General features: G+C 35.5%; 1 protein-coding gene across 3 annotated transcripts in view; it reads left to right on the top strand.

The window, feature by feature from the left end:
* Positions 1–14,568, top strand: part of TDRD3 (tudor domain containing 3) — a 101,880-nt gene that overhangs the window by 71,029 nt on the left and 16,283 nt on the right. For all 3 annotated transcript variants that reach the window (XM_080363702.1, XM_080363704.1, XM_080363703.1), the window contains exons 11-12: positions 4,703–5,541; positions 7,429–7,554. In XM_080363702.1, coding sequence (XP_080219828.1) covers positions 4,703–5,541; positions 7,429–7,554 — 965 coding nt within the window. The remainder of the gene's footprint in view (positions 1–4,702; positions 5,542–7,428; positions 7,555–14,568) is intronic.

The raw sequence follows: 14,568 nt of genomic DNA, 5'->3' as shown, positions 1-14,568 counted from the left end.
GTGGTAGTTTCAAACTGAGAAATGCTAGTCGTCATCTTAAAACGACCCAGCAGATGACAGAAGCCTTGTCATTAATTTTGAAATGGATTTTTTGCAGACCATGTTCCCAAACACCTGGTTACAATGATGATGACTGGGTTAATGCATCTTGCTGTTTAACAGAGTAGTGCAACAAATCTCCCTCTTAAATGCCAAATTAATACTTTGTTACTACCCTGTAGGAACTATTAGTTTTCTGGGAACATTAGCTAATGGTTTGTTGGAGGTGAGGCAAGAAGTAGAAGCAAGGAACAGCAGCTTCAATAGATAATCTATGAACAACATCCCTCATGGCTTAATTTCTTTGATTAAAGAAGCTTTAGATTCCTTTCAGTTTTTTAAAGATCAGGCCAGACCACAGAAATTCATCTCCAGGTTTTCTTCATTCACTCCTATTGACAAAGTAACATTTGCTGTTATTTGGGCGTTTCTATTTGTGAAAGGGTTGTGCTTGAATGTTAAACAATTGATTAACAAGTCCTGCGCATTCAAGACTTTTGCATATGATACAGTCCCCTGGGAAGGTTTTAGCAGAGTAACTGCGTCTTCATAACAGACATGAGTTCACTAGATTTTACATGTCTAAAGGTTAGAGGAGAAAAGTGTCAGGTGTTTTGTGATCAGCTTTTGCATATCACTATAAATAGACCTAGAAAAAAGATGCTTATTGTTTACTCTTCTGAAATTCTCTAGTCTTTTTCTGTGCTATCATTTCATATTATTTTAGTTTCACCATACTATTTTAAAAAAGTCCTGTAACTGAAAGTTCTGACACACTTTAAAGTCAGTCACGTAAGTATCATGATCACATTATGTCGAGTAGAAATAATTTATTTGAACATTCAATATTCCTACTTTTGCAATTGATACATTAGAAAGTTGTTGTTAAATGGATCTGCAAAAGATGGCCTTTTCTATTAACATACTACTAAAATTTCTGTTTGAAAAAAAGAAAAAAAGAGATGTTCTTCCTAACTACTTTATTCTTGCTAGAACAGTTCAAACCAGTGTTTAAATATGTTGATGTTTTTTCTTAGCAGTTTACTCTGTTTTAGCTCTGCTGCTTTGTGGAACAGTGGGGTATAACTCTAAATGAAACTTCTCAAAGTCCTGTTTTTTTACAGATAATTCTTGTTAGGTAGGTGAATAGCATTTGAGTTCTGAATTATTTCTTTGTAGATTTTGAAGATTAATATTGCATTTCTAAAGAGAGAAAATATTGTCTCACGTGAGAATGCTTGTAACTTTTTGTTGGAAAGTAGGTCAAAGAGGTGAAAGAACGGTAGAAAGAGAAGGTCTCTGCAGCTGTGTCACAGAAGTAGGTTGTTCAGAGTTCTATTATATCCAAATTTTTTGATTTCTAGTAAAACTAGCTATTTTCATTAAGGAACATAGACATTAGCTAAAATTGCGTATTAAATGCTATGAAATTGAGTAGAAATTTCAGTATTTTTTTTCCAATTATAGAAGAACATGTACATATTTCAGTTTTTCCTCAAGGCTTTAACAAAAGTATTGTAACTGCTCTGCATGCTTTGGGGATAAGTCTTGCAGTTATACAGGGTCCTTGTATGTACCAGGCGCTGTCTGAGTTGACTGCCCATCTCAGCTCAGAAAATGTTTCTTCATTTAGGAAAAGGTCAAAGGACAACCCTTGAGAGGAAACACTTACATTATAGGTCAAACCTAAAATCCTGCTAATTAGCAAAATATTAACACGCCCAATCTAGTCTTTAGCCCATTTCTACTTTTACCATTGGAACAGCTTTCCCCTGTGCAAGTGACTGTTTAATTTCATGTTACAAAATATTAAAGAGATTATTTATAAGGAAGTATTTTAGAATTTTATACGCATTTTTAAGAGGTGTGTACAAGGCAGTAAACATTCAGAGGTCATCAAACAGTTCAATCATTTCATGTGTCTTTAATGTCAGGAAAAGACGTAAGAGTTTAGTTTGGAAATAGGAAGAGTGGAAGCCAAGGGATTTTGCTACCAGAGAAGAGATATGAAATAAGAATGTAATGAAGAAAGATCATTAGTTAATTAGGAAAATAAACCTTTCTAGATGATAGGAAATCTAGAAGATTGGTATATATTATACAGAAATGGGAAAGTGGAATGAAGATACTTAGAGGAAAGTTACAGATATAAAATGCAGAAAAACTTTTTTTCATGTTCCATTTGTGAAAGAGAGATAAAGAGGTACTTTTAAACATAAAGGATTTAATCTAAAAATATTTTTAAATATTGCAAGATTAAGTCATGTTTTCATTTTTTAAAAGAAAATGAATATTTATGAAACTCTTGATACTTTCTGAGCAATATATATTTACATATGCATGCATTAAACATTATTGGTTTCAAGTCATAAATTTTGTAGTAAGATTTTTTTAATCAAGATTATGATCATGCCGACCCTTGTGTGCTATGTCACTTAAAAAAACCCCACCAAGTCATTTTAGTCAAACCTTTTTACTTCTAAAAGTTTGAGTAAATCAAGGGTATATAAAGATAGAATTAGATTCTTATTAGCAAGTTTAGTTAATTAAATTGATAAAAATTCTGTGAACTATTAATAATTATGTGTTTTTGTTGTGTTTTTTAAAAAAGCTGAAGTTTACATGTTAATTTTAACTCTTGCCATATAGCAAATCATTATGAAAACTGATAAATTCGTTGTCAGGTGTCAGCATTTGTTGTTTCTAGCAGTAACATGTAAACTGAAGTTCTTAGTTTTCCCTCTCCATAGGAGTGCACTCAGGGCCAAGCCGCAGAGAGCCTGAGTGGATCATCCACCAGGCCTCTGCTCGCACTGCAGACTCATGCACACAAATACATACATGGCCAGCTGCCGTGGATGGACACAGGCAAGAGGGTGACACCTTTGCAGGCATCCACACGACACAAAATTGGTCATATAAACATAAATCACTCAAATGGGTTTACACTTTCTGTTTCAATCAGGTTCAAAATCTAGTAGCAGATGTCATACCCAGCTGGCCACATGCTCACATGGGTTCTACTGGCCCCTAGAACCTTGACCTCTAATACCCACCTTAGACACCTTTTGTCCAACTTGCTTGACACAGAATCATAGAATGTCCTGAGTTGGAAGGGACTCACAGGGATCATTGAGTCCAACTCCTGTCCCTGCATATGACAGCCCCACAGTTCACACCATGTGTCTGAGGACGTTGTCCAGTCTCTTCTTGAATACTGTCAAGCTTGGGGCTGTGACACTTCCCTGGGGAGCCTGTTCCAGTGCTCCACCACCCTCTGGGTGAAGAACCTTTTCCTGATGTCCAACCTGAACCTCCCCTGGCACATCTTCCTGCCATTCCCTCGGGTTCTGTCCTTGGTCACTAAAGAGAAGAGTTCAGCACCTACTGTTCCTCCTCCACTTTTGAGGCAGCTGTAGACAGTGATAAGGTCTCCCCTCAGTCTCCTCCAGGCTGAACAAACCAAGTGACTTTATCTGCTCCTCATACGGCTTCCTCTCCAAACCTGAAGTTTGCAGAAGGGTTACATGAGTGTACTTAGATAAGTCTGACCAGCATCTGAGCCCAGGCTTGTGGTCTGATAGATGGCCTTCTTACCCATGGTCTCTTGAGTATTCAGCTGCCAGGTCTTTCTTGTCCCACTTACGAGCTTATACGAGCTTATCCTGTCTCAAGTTTGCCAGGAGGTTTAAAAACTTTTCCCCTCACGCACATAATAGAAAACTTGATGATATGGAAGAGTTTTAGAAATGGAATTGAATGAGGACATGAGACAGTCTGTAGTGATCACATGCAGGAGTTGGCCTGGCAAGTGTATTGATCAGGAGCCTGCTTACTTTCAGCTGTCCCATTTAATCTCATTCCTTCTTTATTTTCTGATGCTTATTCTTCCTGGATTCATCTTGACCTTTCCACTTCTTTGGCTTTTCATCTAAACATCCTGTTAAAAATTCCATGTTTGCCTAAAAAAAATTGATTTCATAGAAAGTTTCACAGATCACTACGATTCCCCTCCTCCTTAGCATCCCATAGCAAATTTACCCTTTCTTATGAGATCCATGATAATCTCGTTTTTCTCCTCATCAGTTGAAGTTCTGGTTGAGTCTTTTGAAGGTAATGCTTGAGAGGTTCCTGTTATGGCTCACTGATCAGGGTCTCCAGAGTTTTGGGCTTTGTTACTATGCCTGTTATCTATGGTTTGTCATTTTATGACTTCTATTTCTTGCCTTTTTTCTGCTGAATAGCTGTTCAGTTATTTTTACAGAAAGTTTCAATTCAGATTGAAAGTTTCAGTTCCTTATTTTCCTCTCTCTTGTTGGAATTCTGTTTTTCTCTCTTATATGGTTGTTATTCAAGTAAGTTACTGATGTCTATAGGGAGAAATGAGTAACCTGGAAATTTATGCCTGGTTTTTCTCATACTGGTAGGTGGTTTGGTTCCAAGTACATCCCAGAGGATTGTATGTTTTCCAATAACTAGAAATTACCGTTCAAATGTCTCTGCTAATTTTTCTGTGTACCTTTCGATTTCTACATCTCAGAGGTAAATACTGCATGCTTTTCTAAATAATACTGTTGCTTTGTCAGTGAAGGTCTGAGATGCTATTTCTAAAAGACATTTGTGTGAGAGATGTTAATAATTGAAACAATTTTTTTCTTTGTAGAACCAAAATTGCAATTTCAGCCACCGCATCAGGTACAGCACAAAGTTACGAATATGGAACAGAATGGCATCAAAGAGAATCATTCAAGACACATGTCTCGCAATGACATGAGGCAACCAAGGAATGAAAAGCCCCCTCGTTTTCAAAGGGATATTCAAAATGCAAGGCAGGCTTTGGAAAGTGGTGGACTACCAAGAAACAGAGGTCCTGAGAGGCACAGCTCTGTAGAACACTGGACAGATGAAAAAAATAAAAGTGACAGACATTATCCTAGAAATGATAGGCCAAAGGATTTGGGTTATCCCGTAGCCACTCACCAGAGTGATATTACTTTCAAAAAAAGGGATAACAATATGCAAAACAGAGTAGGAAAAGGAGTGTCTTTCACAGAATTCAAGGAGAACTCTGCTGCTCAAGATACTACAGACAACAACAACCAGAAACGTGGGAAAAGGGAAAACCAAATACACAGTTCTGAAAATTTCTGTGATAGAAAGGCACGAACAATAAGTAGTGAAGCCTTTCTGGTAAAAAGTGAGCAACATTTTGCTGTCAATAATGATTACCAAAATCCTGGTAGAACTGATAATTTTAATGCTGTACCAAATGGAGATACTGAGCATCATCAGAAAGGAAGACGAGTAGGACCTATCAAATCATCAGGACCTGCTACAATCCCATCTTTTGATGATAAAATGTTGTATTACAACACCGGTCCCAAAAGGAGGTCTGGGCCGATCAAACCAGAGAAAATATTAGAACCATCGATTCACATGGAGTATGCAAAAAGCTGGAGACCAGGGGACGAATGTTTTGCTCTTTATTGGGAAGACAACAAGGTATGCCTTTGCCAAATGAGAACTACTTCAAATTGTACCTTTAATCTTTTCTCACATACATGTGGGAGATTCAGCTTACTAGCACAGAGATGCGGGGCTTTGTTTGTAGGTATTTAGTGTGCTTCTTGGATATGTTCTTATTCTATTTTTTAAAAATTTATGAGATGTGTTGCTTGTATTCATTGTCTGAAGCTTTAAGTGCTTAAATTAAGTAATCTTGAAGGTAATTTTTTTTCTCATTTAGGTGGAGTTTAGCATGAATAAACTCCTAATTGAAGCATTTGACTTAAGTGCCGAAAATTTTATGGGATAAATAGGGATCTAGGTGCCCATTTTCTTTTCCAAGGAACAAGAAGCAGGATGCTGTGCTATCTGGAATTGTCTATAATACCTTTTTCTAGAATAAGTTAGCATGCAACCTTTGCCAGCACAAGGGAGGACCAGAGTCTAGACAAACAGGCTGTTTAAAAAACTTTTATTTCAGTCGTTAGAGAAAGAAAACAGCAAAAGGCTTGTTTTATTATTATAACTAGTAGACTGTTAGCTAAAGAATTTGTGGAACAAATTAGTTATGCTGCGTGATAGTTTTGGTTTACTGAGGTTTTTAAAAAAGTTTAAATACTTCCTCTTCAGCTGTTTGTCCTATTAGTAAGATTTCTCTTGCAGCAAGACACTTGGCTTTCATCTTTGCTAAAAAAAAAATTCAGGCTGTTTTCTTTGATTTGTCATTATCTGTTCAGGTCTCTGTAACTCTTCTTGGGTAGTTTCTGATAATCTGAGAAATACCTTAAATATTATTGTTCTTTGAATAGGTTTTATTCTCACCATTTTCTGTTTTTTATTATTGTTTGTTATGTATTGAAGTGTGGGAGGGTTTTTTTTGGTCCTTTTTACAGGAAGTAGATAATGTTAGCTCAGCAGCATAGCTTTGTTTTTCTCTCTTTTGTTTGTATGTCTAAAACATAGGGCATGTAAAACTTTTCATAGTGGCAAAATATAGTAAGCTGACTCTCTGATAATAAGGATATGTAGTTTGGGTGGTGGATTAGTATGCAATATAATGGCATATTATGGAATTGCTTCCTGTTTTGAGACACATATTCGCATTACTGTGAGGTGAGTTTTTGAAATTCTGGAAAGTATGAAACTTGCTAAATAAGTAGATCTGAGGTAATTCCAGACTTTTATCTGAAAAGCATTCATCACATTAGAAGGTTGTTTTGGCTTAGTGTTATTGTGGTTTTGAATGCTGCTTCTCACATCTGGGGCAGTTTTGAAATGTGATGATAAAATACAGTGCTGAGCTTAACCATGTTGGGAGGTAGTGATGTCTTTGTTCAGTAACATAAAAGTGGTTGAATACCTTCAAGAAAGCTGACCTGTGTTTACGTAAATGTGAAAAAATCAAGTTTCGTGTTTAGAAAAAGGACTTTTTGGAGGGACAGTTTTATAATATTTTACCATATTTTATTATGTTTTAAAATAGGCATATATTAGTATGTACAGTATATATGGCTCATAGGCACTGGTGTGTATTTTAAGAAAACATTTTACACTAACATTTTTCTGTATATAACAGCATTTGTATTAGTGAAGAATTTGTTCTGCCTTCAGAAAAATTAAAACGAGCCTTTTAAATGTGCAGTCTAATTTAATAAGCTGCATATGTTCTCCATGAGTATTCTAAATGCATTTTGGTGTGTCCTTGCAGTCTACCATGTGGAAGTTTGATACCTCTGGTTTAATATCTGGTATAAAGCTTTTACAAAATATAATACTGACTAAGGCTAAATATGTATATATATATACACATATATATGAAAAGGTAGTTGTTGTTCGCAGTATTTCAGGTAGTGTTTTATGACCTTTGAAAATTTCTCTTTTAAGTTCTACCGTGCAGAAATTGAAGCTCTCCATTCTTCTGGGACAACTGCAGTTGTTAAATTCTGTGATTATGGAAATTATGAAGAGGTGCTTCTCAGCAACATCAGGCCTGTTCATGCAGACACATGGGTATGTGATAACAAATTGTATTAAAAAGTATAAACTACATAGTCTGTACAAAATATGTGATCCTTCAGATATTAATGCCTACTCATGCAAAGGTTGCTAATTGCATGTGTAGCAGCAAACAGTGAAGCGAATACAGGAGTAAAATCTGGTCTTTTAGTTGCCCATAGGAAACTTCATGAAGGTGTATTATCATGTGATATTCTTCCTGTATAATAAAATTGAATTGTATTGTTTGAAAATGAATAATTGACCTGTCAGCCAGTTTTATGCATATTTTTCTCTCTAAAGCTTGTTGCATACTCTATTAAACACAGTTTTCTGTTTCATTTTATATACATTGTATGTTGTTTTGTAACGGTTAGGAAACAGTCTTTTAAAATATATAGACTAAAAGTTTTACTACATGTGTATGTATGGCTGAAAATAGACATCTGTATCACTTTATTTTGTATCTCGATTTTATTCTTGTTTCAATGATTTCTTCTTTGCCAAATATTGTGGTGGAGTTGTATGCCTTGAAATCTGTTTTATGAGGTTTAGAATGTAATAGCCTTATGGAAGCTGGAAATTTCAGAAGGCTTTATTTCTGAATGTCATGGAAATAGAGGTAAATTTTGATTTTGTTTGTTTGTTTTTAACATATCAGGAGTGCACAGTTCTTTGCTGTTTGCTTTTACTAAAGAAGTTGCACACAAAAAAATTCATGTTTGTCTGTTGATTCCATAATTATTAGTTGACTGTGCTTATTTTAATTTCTTACCTTGGGGTTATTTAGCCGTATTACTCCTGCTGCAGAGGCTGAGCAGATAACTACTGTTCCCTGCCAGTGGCCTTTTGATATGTGTTCTTGCTGTAGCTCTCAGATGCCCTTATGACTTCTGAGGTGACCTTTCTGTACTGAAAAAGATATCTGAAGATCTTCCCAGCTGATGCAATACTGTTTCTATGAAAATGTACCCCTTTTTTTTTTCCTCCCTGTTCTTTTTATTTCAATAGCTAAGCTGGAAGGTGCTAATTTCTTACCATATGATTGTAATCAAGTGTGAAGAAAAGGCTGATTATTAACTCAGAAAAAGGGTCAAAATAAGTACAATCTTCAGGAGTGTCTTTTATTTGACTGTAGCCCTCTAAAAGTTAGTTCTTGCAGCCTAAGAACTTGAGCTGATGTTAAGACTAAGCTGATCTAGCAGTGAGGTGCCAAAATGAAGCATTGTCTCTGAGCACACGTTCCTTCTGTTTCTTCTCCTCCCACATTGGATCATTAGTCATGTAGCCACAGGATGAGGTGGACCACGTTTCCCCTCCAGTTTCATTTGTTTTATGTCAGAGTTAGTTTGTTAAACCTGACAGAAGATGGTGGGACAGTGTATGGAGAGAGGATTCTGTCGCTGAAATAGCATAGTCCTAACATCATGCTGCACCCTGATGAAGTCATTGAGACTTCCTCTGTTGTTACTGGGGAGAATTAAGGATTTTCCAAGGACCTTTCAGTCTCTTCAGAAATGAGAGATACCTTTCTCAAGGTTCTTTTGTCTTTCAAGGGACCTAGATGAATAGTGTAAATTCAAACAACTGAATTTAGATCGCTATAGTTATATAAGATGAATGCCAAGCAACATCTTCACAGTAAACAAAGTTTTTATGGTTTCTTTCTGACGTTTTACTGTTTTGTTGGTAAAAGGCCCTTGCAGCTCTGGGATTTTTGCAGGAGAAACTTGATAAGCATGTTGCTTTCACTTTTTTGTGTTTGGGTGCCAACTTTAGTCCTCATTGTGCACTTGCAGTTCTTAGTCACCCACTGGAGTCATGCTCTCATCCCTGGGTTTGTCTTTTAAGCTGAACACTGTTGGTCATGTTTCTTTGTCTCAGTGTTCATATTAACATACCAGTCTAGACAGCACACACAAATGCAACTTGAAGTTTTCATGCTGCTTAATACTTAATTCTTTGTCATAAGATTTAAGTATCTTTGTGATATTTCCTCTTCACAAGAGAACAAAACATTTTAAACTGACTTTAATAATTACTTTTCTTTCATTGATCAATGTTATCAGCAACAGTGAACTTATTTTATTAGAAGTTTTATGCTGAGTTTTATTTCAGTCCTTCCAAGTATCTTCCGGATAGCTGAGTCTTTCCTAGCTGTCTTCTAATGTAGAAATATACCGTATGTGAGCTCTGATGTCCTAATATTGGCAGTTTTTCAGACTCCTTTTTGAAAGAGTTGTTTATATTAAGAAAAGATTTAGTGAATTGGCTTGAAGGCATAAATTTAGTCTGTGTGTTAGAACTTATTATTCTTTGCTGTTTTCTCCAGCACACTTTATGGTAACTCGTGTGTTGAATTTAGTATTTTTCCAACTGTTATAAACTTGTGAAAGTATACCACTGGGGGGAGGAGAAAAAAAAAAAAGGCAAAACAATAAGGTGTTCAACTAGTCACTTGAAAAAACAGCCAAGATATCACAGTGACCTTAATTTGATGACATGACCTATTGTTTAAACACCTGAGCTTCTAGTCAATTTCTAGCAAACTTTATAATGATAAAAAATAGTTAATTAATGAAAATTCTTAACCTTGTTAGTAGGTTTAATATAATTTCATTTTCTCTTCCCCCCCTGCTGGTTAACATTCTGCTCTCTGTTCCTGCTGACTCTCTTATACTGAACCACACTGCATTGCTTCAGCATGTGTGGGTTTGGTGTTTTTCATTTGCTGTGTGTTTTTTTGTTTTGTTTTTGTTTTTTGTTTTCATTGACTGTAGATCAAATCTGCCTGATGTTCTCAATATATACTGTGCTTTCCGCTGTAATGGAAGAAGTGTTACTAGATGATCTTAGAGTCGTTGATAATTGATTGTATACTGTCCATCACCCAGTTGGCCCTGAGTCCTAAGTTTTCAGTCCCTCTTGACACCCAACATGCTGCTATTTATCTTTCTGATGGCTAGAAGTATAGAAAATAAAGATGTGTCTTACATAAGGTAAATAAAAAAGCTACTGGGGATTTTTTTTTTTTTAACAATCAGATACAATACACATAGACATATGTAAGAACACTAAAACTGTCTTTTTTCTTAGTGCTTTCAAAATATGTCTTAGGTATGCAATCCATAAGTATTTTTAATAATGACATTACGTTTGGATTCCACTGGTTTAGAGTTCTTCTAAGTATCTTGTATGTAACACTGCAATACTGTATCCTTCTATGTCCTGCAATGTAGCAGGGATCATTTAGTGAAAATATTATAATCTCAATGAAAAAACTTACTGAAAAGCCATTGTAGAAATAAGAACTGCTTGCTTTTTCATGTAAAATATTTGAGATTATAATAACTGAAAAGCATGGAACGTTAAGGGCCTTTCTGACTCAGTAGTTTGTTCTGTGGTAAAAAAATAAATAAATAAAGTCAAGATAATACTCTAAAATTTAAGTCTTAATTTTATTCTCTAACTTGTAGGGTTTTCTTTCCTTAATAAATTATGAAAATGCATAGCCAAATGCTCATCTTGCGACATTTTTCCTGAAAGCCAAGTCCTTGCTTTCTCTTTTCTGTTCTACATTTCTTTAGTCACGTGCTAGGCCTTGTTCCACCATTTACACTATTATTACCCTGTGTTTGTTTGTTTGTTTTCTATTATTACATGAAGGAAATAAAGACTGTAGTTTCCCCAACTGCATATGTTGTGACCTCATTCTGATTGCTCTCAAAACTAGCTAGAATTCACACAAACTTATTGCTTACAGTAATTCACTTTAAAATACTAATTATGAAGTGAAGCTTGTAGTGTAGCTCTTCCTGTATTGCACTGTATTTCTGCCTAGAGATGTAAGAAGGCAAAAATTATTATTAAGGTTTCTATAATCTTAGTTTTTCTGTAAACTCTTGTGTTCTGTGGGGGCTGAAAATCCAGTGGCAGCTTTCCTCAACTCGTTCCTGCAGTAAAGAATGGAATGAAACAATGAGGAAAGAAAATAGCAAAGGGTCTTGGATTAAAATTAATTCATGCCAGCAGACATTTGAGAGCTCAAATTTGGTGATATTGTGGCTCATACCTCGCAGAGCTCTAAGAGCTTCTGCAGGTGTTGAATTATCTTGAATCAAACTATAATTCAGGGCTTTCTTATACCTGCCCCCTGTTTAAGGTAAGTAAAGAAGGAAACTCCTGTGAGTTTTCTGAAGGTGTTCAAACCTCTCTCCAACATCGTGAAGAGCAACATTGAAAACCACTAAATGGAAAAGGCTTGTGGCTGACTTTTTAAACTAGAGAAGACTTTTGCCTCTCTGTTTTATGGAGGTTTTGAACCCATTCCACTGTCTTGATTCAAGACAGGCAGATATTACTTGAAGGATTGGATGCCATTTTTTTATGGCTCTACAGCCTAGACTGCCTTGGCATCACACTATGGTCTTTTTGTGTTGTGTGTCAAGTGAGAAATCTTTCCTATTAAACAGTTAAGTAAGTGCAGTAGATAAACCTGTCTTGGTTGGATCTCTTATCTAGTTCTGTCCTCACTGACTATAGTGAAAACAGTGCTGTTTAGAGAGAATTGTGCGGTCTACCTAACCAGTTCCAAGATAACTCTAGGAAAAAATGTCCCTAAATAGTTGCATCAGACAAGAATTTGATATATTTCATTCATTGGCTTCTGTACAGTTGCAAAAACCCCTAGAATAATTTTACAGTTCATAATTATTCATTGGCTAAATGAAGTGAATGAAGGCTGAGTATTTTGGACTACCCTTCTTCCTGAGTGGTGGCACATATTTACTAATTAATTTAAATATTAAAAGTTGCTAATGTGGATTTAGTTTCCACAAAAGGCTATCTTTCTGCCTTATTAAAACACTTTAGATTTAAGAAGTTATTTTATTGGTATGTGACTCATTTTCCATCTCACCAATGTGTGGTGATTTCAGTTGCTTCTGTCCTGCCAGGCTGAAAGGTTATTTTTCATAGTCTATCCTAAACCTTTATTTTTATTTTATTTATTTATTTTTTTTTCTTACCAGAGACTTTTCTATTTACTGGAAAGGTTACCTTAAATTCCGTCTCGTCTCTTGCAGAGTGTCGTCAAACATGCCTTTACACAAAATTAACCTTCAGGTTCTGTCAGGATAATTCTTTATGTAATTTATTTATTTCCCACACCACCTTTTAAGAGGCGGTATTTAGAGACAACTGTTGTGGAAAGCATTTATCCTGGTAAACTACTGCCAAGTACTTTTCTTCAGCACCTCTGTTCTCTGAGAACCTACATAGGTTTTCAGGTGTTAGGTTGGTGTATCTGTGTTTGAATATAGACAGATGATCACAGCTTGAGTTAACTATTCCTCTGAAACTTACTGGCCCTTAGCTGAAATGTAATAACTGACATTTAAAGGTGGTTAAGGAACTGCATTTTACATTTTAATAAACCAAAAGCAGGCAAATTTCAGTTGAGAGGAGGTAATTTAGACTGAGTGGGCATAAAACAATGGCTTTTGATTTTTTTGTCTGTATCATTAGGCATTGCACAATATGTTTTGAGTCTTCCACTTGAGCATTTCATGTTCATCAGACTATGAAGTATCATTGCAAATTATTGCCAGCTGTACAAATCAGATTAAAGACACATTCTTCTTGGAGTTTTTGTAGTTATTGGAAAAAGTTGTGGCAGTTAAAGCAGGATACTTGGAGCATTACACTGTTTGTCTCTTCCTTCCCCCTCCTCACCACCACCCCTCATCCCTGCCCCTTGTTATTAAATGTAATTGCATATGATGATTATTAATTATTTGGAGACTGTGTATCAGCTCCTTAGTTTGTTTATTTTGAGATAAACTGTTCCTCAGTAAACACCTTCCTCTACCTACAGTGCCTTACAATTTTATTTTGAGATGGCATAGTGCATAGGTATAGATTTTAATCTTGTTGTCTTACGAAGTTCTTAAGATTCTGGTTTTGAGACTTCCAAAGGATTTAATGCTCAGATTTCTCTGTATTGTCTGTGTTGAGGCTGAACATGTAGAAGAAGTTAGATGTGTAAAAAATGTCTAGACTATTCACACAATCGCTATTGTCACCATGCCTGGAGGTGTTTAAAAGGAGAATAGACAAGATTCTTAGGAACATGGTTTAGTCCTGGAGTTAGGTTATGTTTAGACTCAATGATCTTGAGGGTCTCTTCCAACCAAAATGGTTATATGATTTCTCTTCCAATTTCCCTGTCTCTTTCCTGTTTCAGTGTTCTGAGTTTGTTCACATTTAATAGATTAATTCAAAGGATTTCAATTAAAAAGGAAACTGGGGGAATTGGTGTAGTATTCTGACTGGTTGCTTTCTAGGGAAGAGACACATGACACTGTTGGCTTGGTATTGCAGATAAATGATTCCAGATCTTACTCCCTCTTACTGTATACAGTACATGTTGAATAGACATGTTATTTAATGTACTCCATATCAAAGAGGGAAAGGAACTACTGTGAACATGAGTAAATTGGTGTATGGAGGGTTATTATGTAGTGCTTTGATTTTCTTACACACGGGAAAGCTTTTTGTTTTTATTTTTTAATTTAGTCCTAATATATTGACTAATTATGTGTAGACATAAAAATTTATTGAAGATTAGGTTTTAGAGCTCTGTTGTATCGTGTAGCAGTTAAAAAAGTTCCTATGTTTATAAGTGTTTTTTGCCCATCATAACATTTTGATCTTGTAGAACTTGCAGCATAACATGGTCTGTTTACTTTTCTAAAGTAGATAATAATTGTAAAGGTTAATAATTTTAAAATAGGTGCAATTCAGCATATTTTCTTTCAAAATGTAAGCATACAGCATATGTTTTGCAAAGGTCTTGACTTCCGAGTTAAGATACTCTCTTTTTATGGGACTATTCCAAGTAACTTCATGGGCAGTTTCACTTTTAAGACTTTCTTAAATTGTGTCCCTGCATCACCTATAAGCAGTTTTCATTTGTTTTTTCTTTAATTAAGAGTTGGATTTTATTTGTTGGTTTAAAATTTTTCTGTA

Source organism: Nesoenas mayeri (assembly GCF_963082525.1).
Source record: "Nesoenas mayeri genome assembly, chromosome: 1".
Lineage (NCBI taxonomy): Eukaryota > Metazoa > Chordata > Aves > Columbiformes > Columbidae > Nesoenas > Nesoenas mayeri.
This window is presented reverse-complemented; position numbering and strand designations above follow the sequence as displayed.